At 34.7% G+C, this 21,908-nt stretch overlaps 2 protein-coding genes across 2 annotated transcripts; one reads left to right on the top strand and one right to left on the bottom strand.

Annotated features, from left to right (window-relative positions):
- Positions 1-2,296: 2,296 nt before the first annotated feature.
- beta'COP (coatomer subunit beta') lies at positions 2,297-7,312 on the top strand. Its single transcript, XM_073967148.1, has 3 exons — positions 2,297-2,880; positions 4,303-5,505; positions 5,575-7,312. Exons 1-3 carry the CDS (start codon positions 2,526-2,528, stop codon positions 6,810-6,812), a joined length of 2,796 nt encoding a protein of 931 aa, XP_073823249.1. The 5' UTR covers positions 2,297-2,525; the 3' UTR covers positions 6,813-7,312.
- Positions 7,313-12,203: 4,891 nt separating this feature from the next.
- On the bottom strand, positions 12,204-14,075 carry vls (valois). The gene is made up of 5 exons (XM_073967201.1): positions 13,566-14,075; positions 13,305-13,496; positions 13,011-13,182; positions 12,765-12,948; positions 12,204-12,635 (listed from the first exon to the last, which is right to left on the bottom strand). The coding sequence occupies exons 1-5, from the start codon at positions 13,938-13,940 to the stop codon at positions 12,455-12,457; spliced, it is 1,104 nt and encodes a 367-aa protein (XP_073823302.1). The 5' UTR covers positions 13,941-14,075; the 3' UTR covers positions 12,204-12,454.
- Positions 14,076-21,908: the final 7,833 nt, after the last annotated feature.

The following is a 21,908-nucleotide window of genomic DNA, read 5'->3' on the forward strand; positions in this document are numbered from 1 at the left end:
CAATAAAAGGTAACAGCAATACACAGCTGACTGAAAAACAAAACAAAATATTGAACCAGCTTTTCCTTTTTCATTGAATTTCCGGCGACCCCAAACATTTTTGCAAGAATTCTACTTTCTGCGAGAAATGATGCATTTAGTGGAATGATGTGGAAACATTCAAATTGTGTATGTAACAAGTTTTCATTCATATTTTCCAAAATATTCAATCAAATGTGAAAAATTTTAAATTCAAATAGTTTATAGACTTTCCTTATTTTGTTTACATATACCTTTGGCAGTAACATTACAAACAAAAACAAATTTCTATGTGGTTGTTGTTGAGATGTATTTGTTGTAGTATTTAATTTATCTTATATTTGTTCTACCATGGGGCATAAGCATGGCAGAACTACCAGGTAGTGGTATCACACCAGCTGATCGAATATGAAAAGTCAAATCCCTTTATAAAAAAAATATTTTTGTTGTAATTTCCCCAACAACATAAAGAAAGCTTTGACATAACATATTCAAAATTTTACGATGCCACTACCTGGGTAATTGTGCCATGGGCATAAGTGTAAAGTGGGTTTAATGCTTGGTTTACATCCACTCGATTTCAACTGTACCAAAAGTTGCAACACTTTTCACGTATCAGAATAAACAAGGTAGATGTTCAATTGCTGCAACAAAAAATTGTAGTATCATAATTTGTAAACATGTGAAAAAAAAATATTAAATTATTTTGTTACAATTCTATTTTTCATTGTGTTCCCGTATTTTTTAATGGTAATGTTAGAAAAAAGAGCGAATTGTCAAAAATTGCTTCCCCATACAAATTTCTTAAAAAATAAGGGAACGGAAAATTACGGAAATTGCAAAAACTCCAGCAGAAGTATCAAAATTAACGTATCAGCTATCGTATTTAGATGCCAATGAACATGCTGCTAGTTTCTACTAGGCAGAAGACAGGAGAATAGGGTGCTATTCGGCGCTATTTTTGTTTAAAGAGAAGTGCAAGTCTTGCTAGATTTCGGAGTACGGGAACGCATTTTTAGGACTAAGCGGGAAAACTGCTGCAAGTTCTGAACACAACTTTATCTATCAAAATTTATTATGATGTCTCAACGATAAAATCATTTTTTATTTTTTCATTTGTTAGTACTATACACAATTAATACCCCGGTTACACTATTAAAGGTTAACCCACTGGGTTGAAAAGATCCAGTGGGTTAATCTTTGCTGATTACACTTAGCTTTTCGAGGATATAAAAAGTCAGCTGATATTTGTTTACGTATACATACAAAATAGCTAATAAAGTCGTGTGTTACACTTTTACAATTTCTCGTATGAGATATCGTCCCCTCTTTGTTCATATTGGTATATTTTACACACAGGGATACATTTTTGTATCATGGTATCAATCGTACTTTTTGTTAAAAAAGTGTCTAATGAAAAAAAAAAATAATTTTATGGTTTCCAAATAACTTTAGATTTATTAACTCCATAAAATCGCATGCGACCAATCGTAAATGTGTAAAACACGACCTACTCTGTTGCAAAAACAGTTGCAACTTTTGTTACTTTTTGAGTAGAGTTGGATTCTTTTTTGCACAAATACCGAATACAGCACTGTATTTCTGATGGATTTGTGCCGGATTTAAAATAAACCCAGCCATGAGAGGATTTCATTTTTGTATGGCAAATCTGGTCAGATTTGAGCAGATTAAGCAAATAAATCCCCATGAAGTGGGTTAACCCTGCAAAAATCTGTAGTGTAACCATGCTATAATACGATATACAGATAATATTACGATAATTTTCGAAATAAAGTTGTAAAGTTCTATATTGTCGTATATTTTTGATGACTAATTCAACTTACAACAACTTGCTTTGAAAATTCATGTTCGATCCGCTGCGCATATGCATCTACCTTGATTATTGTGATATGTTGGAAATCAACCAAAAAATAATAGTACGTTTATATATAACCGGATTTAACAAACCCACTGGGTTTTAAATGTCAATTCCATTACATATACGTCAAACAAATCCTGATAATGAAGGTTAACCTCCCAAAAAGCTCTAATATAAACAGCATATAAGTGTAAACACCGGGGTGTATTTCAGGTTTTCGTGAAATCCAGTGGATTTTAGAGCGCAAGTGTAAACTTGGCATAAGTCCCGTTCCTACATTATTTTGATAAAATATCGGTTACTGTGATAAAATTTTATTGTCTGATATTGGTTTAAAAGGAATTTTCTTTTATGATTTCGTACCTCACAGCAGCTTAATATTTCACCTTTCGCCATATCACTTAACAATTGACTTGACTTGTTTGCAGTTAACGATACGGCAACCCTATACACACAATACCCATTTGACATTTAGATGACGTTAAAATTTTCGTGATATGAGCAAGTAACAACGAAGTCCCGTGTAAAAGAAAAATATTCACTGTTTTTTTTCTAAAATAAAGTGCAAATAAATCAAATAAAACTCAATTATAATTGTCGAACGTGTACCGCGCATTCATTATACAAAATGCCTTTAAAATTAGATATTAAACGTCGTCTAACATCCCGTTCAGATCGTGTAAAATGCGTTGACATACATCCAACCGAACCATGGATGTTGTGTGCTCTATACAATGGCCACGTACACATCATGAATTATGAGAACCAACAATTGGTCAAAGATATTGAGGTGTGTGATGTCCCGGTACGGTCAGGACGTTTTGTGGCACGAAAAAATTGGCTTATTACCGGTTCCGATGATATGCAAATAAGGATTTTCAATTATAACACCTTAGAAAAAGTTCATTCATTTGAGGCACATTCCGATTATATACGCTGTATTGCTGTTCATCCAACACAACCGCTTATATTGACTAGCAGTGGTGAGTAACAAGAGAACAACAACATGGAACATTTATGTGATGAAGAAGATAAACAAAAAATGCAAGCAAGCAAGCGAGCGGAAGAGTCTTTTGCTTTGAGGAAAGAATAAATATCAAATTATGTTGTTGTTTTTGCTGATAATAATGATGATGTGTGCTTGTGATAATAATGACGAATGCTGATCAAATTTCATCATGTTTAGAAGATGTTATGTGAGTAGGAAGAGGGCGTCCGTAAAGAGATAAATTCGATGTTAGATAAAAAGCTGGCAATTGATAACAATTAGAATAATTGTCATCATGTTCCATATTCCAATGGGTTTATATTATCCTCTTTGGATACGTAACATATCTACCAGTCCTCCAATGATATTTTCAATTGCCGTCGGATAGAATAAATAGGAAAACGCAGGAAGGATGTTTTATCATATTTGTATTTTTGTTTTGTATATAGTCCTCGTACCCTAATCCGGGGTAAGTCCAGTGTCCCTAGGTCTCGGTGCCCTGATTATTGTAAAGTATGTCTTTCGTTAGGTAAGCCAAGACTTCCAAAAATTTTAATATAAAATTAAACAGTCCATAAGCAGGTTTTAATAGATGTATCTTCCCCATGGACACGTAAAAGTTTAATACACCAAACACATTGCTAACCCACAGAAAGGTATTCTTGTCCCGACAAAGATTGTATACATATTTTGTGGGGAAAAGGTGCCTCTAAAGAGGACAGAACGCTTCCAAAGATTTTTCCCAGGGGAAGGGTCCTTCTTAACCTTTCCAGAGGAAAGTGTGCTTCTTAAGACCCTTTCCAGAGGGAAGGGTACTTCTTAAGATCCTTTCCAGGGGAAATGGTACTTCTTAAGATCGTTTCCAGAGAAATTGGTGCTTTTAAGAACTTTTCCAGAGGAAAGGGTGCTTCTTAAGACCCTTTGGAGAGAAATGGGTGCTTCTAAAGACCCTTTGGAGAGAACTGGGTGCTTCTAAAGACCCTTTGGAGAGAAATGGGTGCTTCTAAAGACCCTTTGGAGAGAAATGGGTGCTTCTAAAGATCCGAGGAAAGAGTGCTTCTAAAGACCCTTTCCAGAGAAAAGTGTGCCTTTTGAGAACCTTCTTAATAATATTTCCTGAGAAAAGGGTGCTTATAAAGACTCCTTCCAGAGGAAAGGGTGCTGTCTGGGTGGAATCCCTAAAGTTGACTTTAGTCTTAGTTATCTGTCAGGCTTGAGTAATGTTTAAAAATTCTTCCCGGATTGCTATGAAATTGGTATTAGAAGTGGGCCTTTTTGTTCTGATTTTGACAATATCTGTTTTAAGGAAATCAATATCTTCCTCCAAAGATTCTCAAACTTTCCAAAGATTTTTCTCAAATTTTAATTTCAACTTCCACTCATTTTTATTAATTTTCACCACTTTTCTTTCTTGCAGATGATATGCTCATTAAATTATGGAACTGGGAGAAAATGTGGGCCTGTCAACGGGTCTTCGAAGGCCACACCCATTATGTTATGCAAATTGTTTTCAATCCCAAGGACAACAATACCTTTGCCTCCGCTTCATTGGATCGCACCGTTAAGGTATGGCAGTTGGGTTCGAATTTTGCCAATTTCACATTGGAAGGCCATGAGAAGGGTGTCAATTGTGTCGACTATTATCATGGTGGTGACAAGCCCTATTTGATTTCTGGTGCCGATGATCGTTTGGTAAAAATTTGGGATTATCAAAATAAAACCTGTGTACAGACCTTGGAGGGACATGCCCAAAATATTTCCGCCGTTTGCTTCCATCCTGAATTACCAATTGTACTGACAGGCTCCGAGGATGGCACAGTGCGCATATGGCATTCGGGTACATATCGTTTGGAGACATGTTTGAATTATGGCTATGAACGTGTCTGGACAATTGCATGCATGCGTGGTACAAATAATGTAGCCTTGGGTTATGATGAAGGTTCGATTATTATTAAGGTGGGTCGCGAAGAGCCAGCCATGTCTATGGATGTGATTGGTAGTAAAATCATTTGGGCCAAACACTCAGAAATGCAGCAGGTGAATTTGAAGGCTTTGGCTGATGGTACAGAAATTAAGGATGGTGAACGTTTGCCGGTTGCTGTCAAGGATATGGGTGCCTGTGAAATCTATCCACAAACGATTGCCCACAATCCCAATGGACGTTTTGTGGTGGTATGCGGAGATGGTGAATATATCATCTACACCTCCATGGCTTTGCGTAATAAGGCTTTTGGTTCGGCCCAGGAGTTTGTGTGGGCCTTGGAAAGTAATGAATATGCCATTCGCGAAAGCAGTGGCACGGTGCGTTTGTTCCGCAACTTCAAAGAACGTAAAAGTTTCACACCCGAATATGGAGCTGAGAACATTTATGGTGGTTATTTGTTTGGTGTAAAGACTTCTTCGGGTTTGGCATTTTATGATTGGGAAACATTGACTTTGGTGAGGCGCATTGAGGTACAACCACGTCATGTGTTTTGGAATGAGGCTGGCACATTGGTGTGCCTGGCCACTGAGGAATCATTCTTTATTTTATCCGTTGACACAGGGGCCATTGTAAATGCCCTGGAAACCAAACAGGATTTGGAAGATGATGGCATTGAAAGCGCCTTTGATGTTTTGGGTAAGTTTGCTCGAATTTCCATTGTTATTGAGGAATGTTTGATGGTTTTTTTTGTTGTTATCTTTCCAGGTGAAATTAATGAAATAGTCAAAACTGGTCTCTGGGTGGGAGATTGCTTTATCTACACCAATTCCGTTAACCGCATCAACTATTATGTAGGTGGTGAAATTGTCACAGTGTCTCATTTGGATCGTACCATGTACTTGCTGGGCTATGTACCCAAAGATAACCGCCTGTATTTGGGTGACAAAGAATTGAATGTCATCTCCTTCCAATTGCAATTGTCCGTTTTGGAATATCAAACTGCTGTTATGCGCCGTGATTTTGAAAGAGCTGATTTGGTCTTACCCACCATACCCAAGGAACATCGCACACGAGTCGCCCACTTCCTTGAGAAACAAGGCTTTAAGTCTCAAGCCTTACAGGTTTCCACAGATCCCGATCATAAATTTGACCTGGCTTTGCAAATTGGAGAATTGGATATTGCCGTAAAATTGGCCCGTGAGGCAGAAAATCCCCAAAAATGGTCCCAACTGGCCGATGTGGCTTCACGTAAAAACAACATGGCCTTGGTAAAGGAATGCATGCAAAAAGCCAATGATTTTAGTGGTCTTCTCCTATTGGCCACCGCCTCTGGTGATGCTGAAATGTTACAAGAGCTGGAAGAAAATGGTTCCGCCCAAGGTCGTCACAATATTGCATTCCTTTCGGCATTTTTGCGTTCCGATGTTGAACGTTGTTTGGAAATTTTAATTGAGACCAACCGCTTGCCTGAGGCAGCATTCTTTGCCCGCACCTACATTCCCAGTCAAATGTCGCGCATTGTTGAATTGTGGCGTGAAGAATTGACCAAATTCAATGAAAAGGCTGGCCAATCATTGGCTGATCCGGCAAAATATGAAAATCTCTTCCCCGGTTTGGGTGATGCTCTGCAAGTTGAAGAATTCGTACGTCAAAAAGATCGACAACCATTGCCTGCCCATGCTGCAGCCTCTTTGCCATTAAATATTGAACGCAATCCCCTGGAAGAGATGCAATTGGCTCAACAGAAAGGTATTTATGAATCCAATGCCAAAGTAGGTGTTCAAGACTATAAGAAAAGCGATGATTATCCGGTGACAGCGGGCGGGCAAACTAGACCACCACTACCACCATCTTCAGTAACAACAACAGCATCTTTGCCTCCTGCTACCACCACCAATGATGAAGATGATGATTTGGATTTGGAAATTGAAGGCATAACATTGGATGATAATATTGATACAACAGATGTTAATTTGGATGACGATTTTCTAAGCGATGATTAAGTTACAGCTATTATTTTACTAAATCTTCAATTATAATTAATAACAAAAACAACAACCACCTCCCCTTACTTCCTAAAAAACAAAAAACAAAACAAATCTAAGAAATTCCCCTCTCACATTCTCCATGTTTTGTCTGTCAATGAAAAACGAAGACAGAAAATGTGTAAAGGTCATGGACCTAAACTGTGTATGTTTGTGTGTACGTTATGTTAAAACATTCGTAAAACTTTTTTGAAAGAAAATAATTTTAAGAGGCACGCGTATAGCCCCAAGGAGATCGATCATATAACATTTATATTGCAGAAAAAAAACGAAACTCTTCTTTATGGTTATTATTATCGTCTAGACATTGCATCCAACTTTTTTTTTGGAAACATGTTAAATCTTTTCAATAATAATAAAAATAATGAAACAATACTTTAATGGAAATACCTACACAATGTAATTATTATTATTATTTTATTATAAAATAAATATAAAGAAACAAAAAAAAAAACAAACAATACCTTGGACGTTTTCCATCAAATAAAGCTGTTTTTGAATATTATTTCCTAATAATAGGTTTGTCCTTGTACTTTCTCAGTAAATAGCTCTGTTCCAGAACTAAAAAAGTTTTTACAATTTTTACCACTTTTACACATTTTGCGTTCCCGTACACAAAATTTATATGAAAATCGTTTAGTACGGGAACAGGCCAAAAATTACTCAGTAACTTCTTTTTAGAGAGTAAAGCATTTTATACTCTTTCAAAGGAAAAAAGTAAAAAGACAACATTCAGTAAAAAATTTCAATTTGATTAAAATTTACGATTATGATATTTGAATATTTTAAACTTTTGACAACTGCCAACAACAAAATTTCTTCAGTAAAAATTATCATAGCGATTATGAATCTTCACGTAGGGAGCTACTCACAAGTGAGTTGCAGTTCACTTTCACCTGCTCGAGCTATTATGATTGAGCAGGGAGGAGCACAAAAAGTGAACAAGGGTTGACAAGTCGGAAAATGGAAAATAATGGCGCGACTTGTGAACCCTTGAAATAATAATTTGTGTTGCCATACCGTCATTTTTTGCACAAATAACTTTGAGATTAATTAATTCTTATTTTTTGTATAAAAAATAAATAAATTTTCAAATTAATAAACATTTCTAGCAAGAAAAATGTCAGTTATTAACAATCCACTGTAAAAGAACATGGATATTGGTAAAAGAAAATACAACATTAAAACAACATGGCAACATCTGTAACAGCTGTTCTTTTGTTTTGGCAGATATGTGAAAATTGTTTATTTACACTGAAGAATTCGTGAAATTTATTGGAAAATCGTAAAAAAGTGAACAAATGTCGTTTAAAAACGTCATTAAATGGCTACAATAAGTAAATGTTTAATGTTGCATTTTGGGTGATAACAGAAATGGCAAATTCTGAGGAATACCAAGGAAATGAAGTTGTGTTTAGCACCATCTCCCATTCTTTCCAAGACTGCGACCCCAAAATATCCAAATCGTGTACATTACTTGCTCGGGCATTACCGTGAGATAGGGATGGCTCTCACGGTAATGCCCGAGCAAGTACTGTAACTAAAACGTTGGGTGGGTTGCCCCGACACATTAGGTCCATCAAGAATGATCTTCACGTTCTAGAGAGGGAAGCCCAACCATACTGGATAGAATCCCTTGCTCAACAAGCATTTCAAGTAGTTTTGAATAGCTTTCACATAGTCGCAGGTTCTAATGTAAACAAATATAGTGTGAATAAAGTCCACAACAAACCAGAGTAGTTTTTGCTCAACTATACTTGGGATATTGCAGTCGTCTAAATTCTTAGGCAAATATTGATAGCACCATGCACAGCACTCTGCGTCTTTTAATGGTGCGATGCCAAACCTAGTCATATAACTCCAGTGGATAGTTACATGCCATTCTTGGAACTGAAGGTAGACCCAATTTTGTACCAAATTCTGAAAGAATTCAGAGATTCAGACCGAATTCGTAAAGAACTCTGAAAAAATGTTAGCGGTCAATGTCCTAAGCTTTAAAAAACAAGAACATTCGTTTTATGCAACTATAAACATTATGGTAGAAATTTATAATAATGATATTTCTTTCTTTTTATAAGAATAAAAACAAAAACGCCCATTTGTTTTTAAATTTTTAAGTTGACCTCAAGCCAAATTAAAACCAAAGAAAATAGCGTCCAAAGGTCAACAATAACCTCACAACATAAAAAATCTCTTATTATTTTTTGTTACTTTCAACCTAAAATACAATTAATTATCATTACAGATACAAAATATTCGTATTTTTTAAAATAAATGTTCACACTTAAATTTTTTTGTTCAACTCACTTTGATTTCGGTAGTGAGAAATTTCAGCAGAAATTTGCCTCTTTTTCTCACTTTTTTTACATTTGTAATAGCTAATTTTTTCACGAACGTGAGTTTTGCTCACCCTCTTGTTGTTTATAATAAGGGAACAGTGAGAACATAACATCACTCACGGCGATATGATGTTTATAATAGGGGAGGAGGCGAGAAAGAGAAAACTCACGGTGAGAGGCCGTTCATAATTGGGCTGTATAAGTTCTCAGTAAAAAAATTTCAAAACAAGTTTCTCAATTCATTCTCTTTTACTGAACATTTGTGTAAAAAAACAACATTCAGTAATAATTTGTAATAATTATTACAAATTATCGAGTACGCAGGCACACTTAATGTTGGACTTTTTCCAATAAAGATTGAACAAATGGTGATAAAAGTAAAAAAGTCAAGACCCATATCTCGGGAAGTATAGACTTCCCCCCGGAAAATTATATATCGTTATATTCAGGATCCCAAGGGCTGTCTACTGTAAAAATTTCAGCCCGATCCGAGAGGTGCCCCTAAACAACCTAAAGGTGTGAAAGTACGAAATTTCCGAAATGTCAAGACCCATATCTCGGGAAGTATGGACTTCCCCCCGGAAAATTATATATCGTTGTATTCAGGATGCCAAGGGCTAGCTACTGTAAAAATTTCAGCCCGATCCAAGAGGTGCCCCTAAACAACCTAAAGGTGTGAAAGTGCGAAATTTCCGAAATGTCAAGACCCATATCACGGGAAGTATAGACTTCCCCCCGGAAAATTATATATCATTGTATTCAGGATGCCAAGGACTGTCTACTGTAAAAATTTCAGCCCGATCCGAGAGGTGCCCCTAAACAACCTAAAGATGTGAAAGTACGAAATTTCCGAAATGTCAAGACCCATATCTCGGGAAGTATGGACTTCCCCCGGAAAATTATATATCGTTATATTCAGGATGCCAAGGGCTGTCTACTGTAAAAATTTCAGCCCGATCCGAGAGGTGCCCCTAAACAACCTAAAGGTGTGAAAGTACGAAATTTCCGATATGTCAAGACCCATATCTCGGGAAGTATGGACTTCCCCCCGGAAAATTATGTATCGTTGTATTCAGGATGCCAAGGGATATCTACTGTAAAAATTTCAGCCGATCCAAGAGGTGCCCCTAAACGACATTTAAGCCAAAGATTTTTTTCTTGTGCCGAATTTCTGTGTTTGACCCTAAATTATTAAACATTAATTAATACATCAAAATAACATATGTATTTAAAAATACTTACATTTTGTACGAAACTCCTTGTTTGAGTTATTTTTTGTTATGTTTTCTTTTTTTGGTCTGTTCCTTTACTTTTGAAAATGGAAAAACCGGCAAAAGTTGTAAACTGCACCCATATGAATTGTATGGTCTCTGAAGTAAAGGAACGCTTTTCGAGTAAAAAGTGGTAAAACTTGAAGATTCTTGCACGTAAAGGAACAGGGCTTTTATCTTCCCTTTAAGTTGTCATTCGTATTGCCATACTGTTTAGTTTTTGCAAACGATTAATATTTGATCGAAGAAAAAAATCGATTTTAACGAAAAAATTATGTGGCAACACTTCGTTAACAAGTGGTTTCGTTGATTGAGAAATAATGAAAATTTGGCAATTTTTTAATTAAAATGATAAAGAAAATATGAAAATAAATGTGATTTTGTTAATAAAACAATAATTTTATTATTTTTAAGTGTTTTTGGAGTGTTTTAAAGTGACATATTTCCAAAAAAAATGCAATTCCACTTGGGAAACCAAAAGTGGTTTCATTCCGAAAAAAATTTTCGTTTTTCGGTTTCTGAAGAAGCTAAATACGAAATCAATTTCACTGCCGATCGGAATCGGCTTCTGTGACATGCCTGTATTTCTCCAAAAAATTTGGATTTTTAAAAATTATTTTTAATAAATCATGTGTTTATTATGATTTTTTTTAAAAAAAAGTTTAAGCTTTGAAATAAATAAATAAATATACCGTGAATTTTTGAAAAATTATTTTTTAAGCAAATCGCAGTTTTTTTATTGTTTTTTTTTTTTTCAAGAAATCTTGCGAATTTTTTTAGAAGATTTTGTTTTCATCTGATGACCACAACTTGAGCTACTTTCGGATTTTTTGTTAAAAAATATTGCACAGTGTTCTGACAAATTGCGGTGACGACCACTGTAGCTCGAAAAAGAATAAACCGATACTTATATTATACATATGTATATGTTTTGTGGGATCATTAATTTTTTATGTACTTAAGACAATTGTGAACTGTCAAAGCCAAAATTTCGATATTATTAAAAAAATTACAGTGGACACCGCATTTCAAAATGCCAATTTGAGAAAATCGCGGCCGACTTCCGTATTGTCAGTTGCTTTGTATTCGTGCATGAAACTAGGGGTTCTCAAATCAATTTCCCCACTACCCTTTAAGAACCCCTAGTTTCATGCACGAATACAAAGCAACTGACAATACGCAAGTCAGCCCCCGTTTCAAACTTCGATGTTTTTACAACATATTCGGGGTTATCATGAATGAAATTTCCCCGTGAGTTTTGTCTTTCCGCCGTTGCAACTTAAGGGAGAAAGTGAAAAAATTCACGGGGAATTGCCGTTCATGATAACCCCTATTATATTCTACCTGTACTTTAAAATGAGCCAACAAAAAATTTTTCGATTTTGTAAAATTTGTAAGTGGCCATAACCCCTTAACTTCGTCATTACCTTCTATTACAGTTATTTTTTTTCCAAAAATCGTGGATTTAAAAAAAAAAAACAATTTTTCCAAAAAACGTGATTTTTTTTTCAAAAAATCCTGAATTTTTAAAAATTATATTTATTAAATTGTGAATATTTCTCCAAAAATCGTGGATTTTTCATGGTTTTTTCTTCGAAAAATAGTGGAATGGGAATTCTTTCTGACACCTCATTTACAACTTTGTTTATCTTCTCCAAAACTCGCTCTTTATTCTACAGAGAGCACGACAAAAAAGTTTCTGCCACATGCTTGTATTCAGTATAAAAAAACTCAAAAACTATAGTGTCAATGATGTTTATTTACTCCAATACAAAAAGGACACAAATTAGATAAACATTTTTTGGCTATCTTGGATAGATGTTGAACATTTTCTTTATAAAAGTAAATGTATAACTTATACATAGTTTATGCGTATTAGTATTTCACTGTAACTCTTGATTAAAAATTGCTAAAAGTTGCTAATTAAACAAAAAATTGGAACATTTTCTTGGTCTTAAACTTACTATACACATATTAGAATTAATATCCCCTATTCGATACAGTGACTTCGTAATTTCCCTTCAAATCCAACAGTTAGAAATTCTCCGGAAGATAACCAAGCACCATCTCGTACAAAATTTTGGGTTTCATTGTTTTCATAGAAAACAGAGTGGTTGGAAGATTTTGAAATCTTTACTATATTGGAATCGGCAATTACAGCTAAATTCTCGCTGAAAATAAAAACAAATAAACAAAAACTTTTGTAATCAAATCCACATTATATACACAATTCAATTCAATTTATTTTCATAAATGGGAACCTAGCCCATAGGGCCAAGAGCGGTTCCTTTATTACTTACCCATTAGGTATAATTTTCCTAATTGGACGGTCAAAGTATTGTGTTGTATTTTGTATCTGTTTGGGTTGCCTTACATCGAGTGTTAATATATAACCAGATTCGTCACCTAAATACACTATATTGTCATTGGACTCGGGACACCAGGATACATTCTTAAAACGTACACTGTGGTTTTCATAAAGAGCTGGAATAAAAAACAACAACATTAATTCAAAATCCCTTACACATAATATATAATTATAATACCAATGGCTGGACGTGTTTCCCGATCATCCCATAGTAGACAAGATTTATCCAAAGAACATGTTGCAAAAATATTCTCTTTGCCACGAGAAGCTGCCACAGCTGTTATTGAATCCGTGTGAGCAAAACGAAAAGTACCCTGAGAAACAAGATCAGCGGTACCCATATCCCAAAGCTAAAGACAAAAAGGAAATTTAAAGCTTTTAATAAAATGAGTATAAATAATTATAGTATAAAAGCCGTTCTGGCCCATTCGTACACGAAAGATGTCACTCAACGGGTACCAGCATAACTCACCTTAAGCGTTCCATCTTTGCTACCCGTTGCTGCCTTATGTTGATTACTTGGAAAGTTTGTAAGGCATGTGATGGGCTTCATATGTTCACACTTTTCACCAATTAAAAACAAACAATATGGATTTTTGGATTTTCTCACTTCGGAATGTGTAGACCATACTTGTAGGTTACCGGTATTGAAAGCTAAAAGTAACTAAAATAATAATTGCACACTTTCATTAGCTAATCAATGTGGGAGATATAATACCAACAACAAACTCACTATATTCGGTGATACATAGGTCATACAATTAATAATAGCCGGGCACTGTAGTTTGAAACAGGACTTTTCAGGAACCATGGCATCACCTTTATTTTCCACCACGCTGGATTTTTCAAATCCCCATAACGATCCTGTCCATTCACGTCCACTCAGTTTGTTACAGCACACAGCCACATTACCAGTGACCTCTGTGAATGGTGTACTTATGCTCAAAGACTCCCATGCTTCATGCATTCGCGCTGTATGATTGAGAGGACGTTTTGCGTAGTCTCGTGAATTTAGATTGGGATATTCGGTATCATCGAAATCAACATCCTCTGGTGGTTTATAGTCGCTGGGTGTTTTATAAACATTGCCATAACTTAAAGGCAACATATTGTTTACGTCTTTACTTAATTTTAATTTATGATAAATGTTAAAACAAGTCTTTATGCGATCACACTAGATTTGCGCGAAGTTGCGTCGTGCCGGTATGAAAATAGTTCAAAGGAAAGATTCTCCGAAATAGTCAATAGGAACTGCGTGTGTTGTGCGAACAGCAGTAAAAACGTTCCAAACGGTTAGAGTGCCATCAGACCATCTGTTTTTCGTATGTTATGTATATGTTTTTCAGATCTGTAAGTTCTACTCGTCGTGTGATACATAAAATTTTGATGAATCAAAGTCCCGCTCCACACTAGCGTGAATTTCATTAAAAAATTTCATGAAATTAGGCGTTCTTAAATCGAATTCCGCACTACAGCAATTTTATGATTTTACTCTACTATGGAAGTCGATCTAGAGACGCATACCTTCATGCAATTTTTTCAATGAAATCACTCTAGTGGGACCGGGACATAAAGAGATGACAACACTCTATTCTCGTCATAAAGGGAACAGCTGTTTTGTTTGTTTGGCGAAGCACGAAAACACATGCAGGTTTGATAGCAAAAATAATAAACTGTATGTAAAATGTCAATTTTGTTGTACATATGAATTTGCATGTGAATATACTAGCTACATAACATACAAAAAAGCGGATGGTCTGATGGCACCTTTAGGGAATACAAAAATAAAGACTAACCCCCAGTTTTTGTAACTTATTTTTGTTCGTTCGTCTATATTCGTAATAATTTAGGCATTCATAGCTCAGCCCCCAGATGACATGCACATCTAATTTTCAGTATACCCGTTCCATATATCGTTAAGGATTCCTTATTTAAAAATCAGCGCTCTACATTTGCGCTAAAGCGAGTAAATCGATCTACAAAATTTGACAGTTCGTGTGAGAAGAATAAAAATTTTTACAAAAACTGGGGGTTAGTCCCAATTTACATTGGGCGAGTTTACTTGCGGCAACTGTCATTTTGTAGGAGAGAGAGGTGAGGCATATGGTAACCCTTTGCCTCTCAGCACCCTCTCTCACCTACAAACTGACAATTGCCGCAAGTAAACTCGCCTAATGTAAATTGGGACTAAAGGCCTGCGTACATAAGCCGCTCGGCTTTCTTGGTCTGTGTTTAGACACACAAATTTCTCGGGAAAGTAAATTGAGTTTTTGGGAGAGAGCGGAGAGGAAAGAGCTCCTCAATACTCTTTCCTACCCCCTATTGCCTAGAAACTGAATTTACTTTCCCGTGTGTCTAAACACGGACTTGCTTAATTCATTTCTGGTAAAAGACCAAAGACCAAGTTCGACCTAATTGAAATGTGGTTCTGACATTTCTTTATTGCTTTACCAGAAATGAATTAAGTAAGAAAGCCGAGCGGCTTATGTACGCAGGCCTTAACAGCGTGTTTTTGTAAAAATGCTTGCCTGTCACACAAACCGTTCGTACTAAAACGTATACGTTCAAAATTTGGTTCTTGTAAAATTTTACGAACCATTCGTATTTATCTGAAAGCTTTCGTCTATTTCATAAAAGCTTTTATACTTCAGGATTTCCATGATACTTATTTTGCAAAATGTGTTACTTGATGGCAACACCGATAAACAGATGAAAAACAAAAAATAAGAAAAAAATGCAATCAAACTTGTCCAAAAATAATTGTGATAATATGAAGAAACGGATGTACATATACGCGTGTGCTTCTATGGAAATAAATAAAATTGCATTCCCTTCCAGTTTTCGTGTGTTTTGTGCCATTTATTACTCAAATTATTTAATGGGCCGATTCCGTACAGCGAGGCGAGTCATGTCGCGTCGTCTATCGTCTCTGTGACAAAATTTAAAAAATGCACTACGTACAGCGATAGAAAATAATCGTCGATAACAAGTTATTTTTATTTTATTTTTATTCGTTAGTAAAAATGTACGGCGACAGCTAATTTGTTGTCGCCGGAAAATGAACATTTCGGCGACAAAATTTGACGACGTCAGGCGATATTGCCATACGGAATCGAAAAATTGCATTTCGCAACGCGACACGACTCGCCTCGCTGTACGGAATCGGCCCATAATTTTCATTCAAAACGATGGGTCTTTTCCATTCGTTTATTTTTGACGTATTCGTTCGTCTGATTTGTTACGAAAACCAAAAAAAAAAAATACGAAAATAAAAAGCTTTCATTTGTTTGTCACACGAATACAAACGTCAACCGCTATGAAAACCAAATTGTGTCTTCGTTCATGAAATCGACGAACGAATGGGCAAAAACTTTTTACAAAAACACGCTGTAATACCCCGGTTACACTTAACTGGATTAACACGTTCGCGGACGTTAAGGTGTGAACAGAATGAAATACGCCGCTTTTTTCACGCTCAGATTCATGTAAAAGATTAAAGGCCAAGTACTACCTAATTCAAATGCTGCTTAATTAATTTGAATTAGGTAGTACTTTGCCTTTATGCTATAGCATTCATGGTAACGTAGGATGACGTGAATGCTATATCATTCACATGCAAAGTCAATCTTTAGTCATTTACTTGTATAAAATCGCATGTTTTTGCGTTTAATGTACATAATACGACTAATTTCAGCTGTGTTCCTTTACTTACCTGAGGTTACCATTTTTACCATTTGTTACAATTTTTAACCTGCAAAGCGTTCCTTAAACCCAAAAAGTGGTAAAACTGGCAGCAATTTTTAAGAGAGTGAGAGAGGAGAGATAACGCAAAAGTTTGCACATATTTGTAAAAACTTTTACAAAATGGAGAGGATTGTGAGAGAATTTTGGAGAGTTTTGTTACTGAGAACTTACAAGTTTTTGCAAGCAAAATTTTCCTTGTAAGAATTTGCAAGTTTGATCAGCTGATTTAAATTCGAATGTTTTGTGGCGGACTTTGCAATTCTTGGCAAAAAAATAAACAAACATTTGGTTATTAAAATAATTACGAGATAAAAAAGAGAAGAGATAACTAAATAAATTATGGAAAACGACTTATTTTGTAAAATAACTTTGTAGTTTGTGATGATTGTTTTATTTCTAGGTATCATATCCCAGCATAAAGCGACGCATCTATGGAGTTGGAGGATCACTATGTGGACGGCCGGCCAGCCGTTAATATATGATATGGAAAGACAATTATTTTTGTAGCAATGGATAATCAAACAATTTTCGTAAGTCCATTTCATTAAAAAATTTCATGAAATTAGGTGTTCTTAAATGGAATTCCCCACTACAGCAATTTTATTTTTTTACTCTACTATGGACGTCGATCTAGAGACGCATAATTTCATATCAAAATTTCAGTGAAATTACTGTAGTGTGGCCCGGGACTAAACAATCTTCGTTTGTTAAATTAAATCTTATCCGCCAAACTAATGTTTGTCAAATCAGCTGACTTCTTGCAAGTTTTTGCAAATTGTTGTTCGATAACAATTTGCAAATTTTTAGCTTCAAGAGAGTAAAATTAGTGGAGAGAAGTTACTGAGAACTTGCTGAGTACTTGCCAGTACTTTTTACTTGCGAAGTTATCGTACAGACCTTATTTCACAATGAAGAAAAAAATGGACGAAAAACAGAAGAAAAAGTCGAACGCTGACAAAACTAAATTAAAAACTGTGAAATAAAAGACGAAAATTGATTTTTTATCTTTCTTTTTGACATTGCTACCAGATCCGTTCCTTTACTTTTCTGCTAAAAATATTCATGAGAGAGCAATTTTCAGCAATTATGACACTTTTCTCTTTTACCACTCTTACCATTAAAAAAGTAAAGGAACAAAGCTTTCATATACATATATCCATAAAATAATAAAAAAATATAATATCTATATACAGTATGCAAAGTTCATATTCGTACACCCCTAAAAAATGAATAAAATCGTTATTAATTGCATATTTTATGTGCAAATATGAAATAATTGATAGGAATTACCAAAACGAAGAAAGATTTAAGAATAACAAAACAAATTTTTAATTAACTCCGTCATTTAGGATAGATGGCGCTGTGTGGGTGGCAAAGTTCGTATTCGTACACCTATAAGCTCTATATATTTGGAGTTTTTAAGGATTTTCAAAGCAAAATACCGTAAATTTTTGTTCTTTTCTTCTTTTGGAATGCCTCTGCTGTAGAAATATGTAAAAATAACGGTAATTTGATTAAAAATTGTGCATGAATAAAAAGTCGGACGAATATTTGAAATACTTAAGAAAAATGTGCTAGATATGATTAACTATTGCAATTTATTCCCGAATTTTGGACGAAAATAGCTAATAGCAGTCCTTCTGTAAAAATAATCCAGGTCTAATATAAAAAAAAATGTGGTCAGCGTTTGGAAATGCAAAGAAACGTAATCCGAGCTTAGGTAAAGTCAACACATTTTTGGTTTTTACTTGGTGAAAATCACAAGTTTCGTTTTATATTTGACATTAAATGTATTGAAGTTTTAGAATACGGTATCGAAAATCATTTTATGTCAAGACATAGCGGAAATTACGAGGAATAATCAATTTTTAAGGAAGAGAATTTCCCCGAAAATAATACATTTCATCAAAAGCTTGCCCCTCGTTCATTTCTGGACAATTTACTTCATTCTTTTGACATTTTTGAACTCATTTTGGATCCTTCTGTAAAGAAATATAATTTCCAAGAAGTAAAAACCATTATTTTCACAGTCATAGCCCTCGTTCATAGTAAGCGTAGAATTTCAGTCGTACTCAGACAGTATGAAAACTTGTACAGTTTCATTTTTCTTCATAATTTCTCACAGTTTTCGACATAAAATGATTTTCGAAACCGTATTTTAAAACTTCAATACATTTTATGTCAAATATAAAACGAAACTTGCGATTTTTACCAAGTAAAAACCAAAAATATGTTTACTTTACCTAAGCCCGGATTACGTTCCTTTGCATTTCCAAACGCTGAAAAAATTTATTTTCATATTAGACCTCGAATATTGTAACAGAAGGACTGCTATTAGCTATTTTCGTCCTAAATTCGGGAATAAATTGCAATAGTTAATCATATATAGCACATTTTTCTTAAGTATTTCAAATATTCGTCCAACTTTTTATTCATACAAAAATTTTAATAAAATTACCGTTATTTTTACATGTTTCTATAGCAGAGTCATTCCAAAAGAAGAAAATAACAAAAATTTGCGGTATTTTGCTTTGAAAATCCTTAAAAACTCCAAATATATATTGCTTATAGGTGTACGAATACGAACTTTGCCAACCACACAGGCGCCATCTATACCTAAATGACGGAATATATTAAAAATTTGTTTTGTTATTCTTAAATCTTTCTTCGTTATGGTAATTCCTATCAATTATTTCATATTTGCACATAAAATATGGAATTAATAACGATTTATTCATTTTTTAGGGGCGTACGAATATGAACTTTGCATACTGTATATAAAGTAGAAAAATGTTTGTACGTTTGTTTGTATGTTTGTTTGTTTGTTTGAAGTTTATGGACTCAAAAACACGTGAACCTATCTTCCTGAAAATTCCAGAGAATATCACTACATGGCCTAAAAGTAACATAGGCTATAAAAATTTCTGAAATTCCGCGTTCATCCGGAGATATAGCATCAGAATAGGAGGGACCTCCAAATATTTAGATTTTTTATGAAAATATCTATAGAATGGTAACAGATAATGTCCAAATTTTGGATGTGTGAAGGATTTTGGTCTAGAAATAAATTTGCCAACTTATATTGAAATCGGTTCAGATTTGGATATAGCTCCCATATATATTTTCGTCCGATTTCACGTATTTAATGGACCAAACACGCTATAGATACCCGATTTTAATGAAAGTTGGAATGTGTGACGAAAATTGGCCTACAAATAAATGTATCATAATATATTTTACCTTATTCGGGGTAGCGAAGCGCACCGGGTTCAGCTAGTTATTAATAATTAATTAATCTCTGAGTTTTTTTGCGTCCGCGACCGTGTTAACCCAGTGGGGTTTGGTTTAAAATGTCAATTCCATAGCGCAAACTTCAAATAAATCCTCATGAAGTGGGTTATCCCTGCAAAAAGCTCTAGTGTAACCGCCCTATAAAAATTGCTTGTGCGCATGGTATAAGTAAAGAGGTAGATTTACCCCCTGTTTTTGCAAAAATGTTTATTCTTCTCACACGAGTTGTCAAATTTTGTACAGTGAATCACTGTCAAAGGTATCCACTTCAGTTTCTTTCATTAAAACTGCGATTGCTAAGAATTGGTTAATGATGGCGATTTCATTCCTTTTTTTATTTTTACATTAGTGTCTTAACTTAAATATAATAAAATAAAATTAACGAAATTTAGATAAAAAAAATAAAAATGGTTAAACAACATCGATTTCTATATTTGTCTCCAAAATACTCCATAAATTATCTATAGGATTCAAATCCGGGGATCGGGGAGGTGTTTGAATCACTTTTGGACAGTTACATAGCATCCATTTTGGAAAAATATGTGATTTGTGCTCGGGCTCATATATTGATAAAATTGGAATGTTGTCCCAAATCCCATTTTTTCTGCGCCTAAATTTCAAATTTTCTATTCAGAATGTTTAAATAATACATCTTGTGCTTAATTCCTTCGATAAAGACACGATTTCCTACACCGGAAGCACTCATACAACGCCATACCACAACAGAGTCTCCTCTGTGCTTTACTTTTGAAATTGTGTGTTTGGGGTCCAAGGCGGTATTTGCCCTATGACATACCTTAATTGGTCCATATGTCCAAAACAGGCTGCCAATGAAAGCAATGAAGACAACTCTAACCTGTTTTGGTCATATGGACAAATTAAGGTATGTCATAGGGCAAATACCGCCTTGGACCCCAAACACACAATTTCAAAAGTTAAGCACATGAAACTTTTAAGCTGAAAGCACATACAACGTTTCAGTAAAGTTTTGCGTTGGGCGTTGACAAAAAACAACAACAACAGGGCGACGCCGACATCAAAGTCCGGCGTTGATGTGTTTGCGGGATATATTTCAAATGAATTTGAATTTTTCGGCATCATGCCCAACAGTATAAAAACGGCCAAAACGACACAAAACTTTACCCAAACGTTGTATGTGTTTTCAGCTTTAGAGTGCATACTTTTCACTGTGAGGTAGAAATCGATGTTGTTTCAACATTTCTATTTTTTTATCTATTTACCTGATTTTCGATAATTTTATTTTATTATATTTAAGTTAAGACACTAATGTAATCGCAGCAATCGCAGTTTTAATGAAAGAAACTGAAGTGGATATTAAGTCCAATTTACATATGCACATTAAATGATTTCGTTTTACGAAATCCTAGAATCAAATGAAGTGTATTTACATCTGTTTTTTTGCGTCATTTGCTTACACACACAATCGCACATACACACGTATACAATAATACAAACACACGCACACAATATATTTATTCTGAAAAATAGGAATTTCACAAAACAAATGTGTATCAAATAACTTAAATGAATTCCAAAAACAAAAAACATAATTTTTGCAAATTTTTTAACCATTTATTTTCACTTTTGTCATCGTTTGAGTATTTTTGTTTTTCTACAACACTCACAAACAAACAAAGACATCATAAAACAGTTGCATTTTTTGGTAGTTTATGACGAAAAAGCAGGGTTGCGTATAATAGTATGGTGTTTTCGTGCGTTGTTTAGAATAAATGACGCAGCTATCGTCATTTATTTTTGTATGGCAAATGACGCAAAATGTTGCCTGTTTTAGCAAATAAATGACGAATCAGCTCTAAATGACGAAAAAGTTGCTAATGTAAATTGGACATTAGGTATGTACGATAACTCAAAAGATTGTACAAATTTGTACAAACTTTTACAAAATGTTGTTCGATAACAAACTTGTTCAGTAAAAGAGAATTGAGAAGTAGCTGCAAGTACTTGCAAATACTTTTTACTTGCGAAGTTATCGAACAGGCATACTGTTGACTGTGATTCG

The sequence above is a fragment of the Musca autumnalis genome, unplaced genomic scaffold (genome assembly GCF_047663935.1).
Source record: "Musca autumnalis isolate F117 unplaced genomic scaffold, ASM4766393v1 scaffold_2, whole genome shotgun sequence".
Classification (NCBI taxonomy): Eukaryota; Metazoa; Arthropoda; class Insecta; order Diptera; family Muscidae; genus Musca; species Musca autumnalis.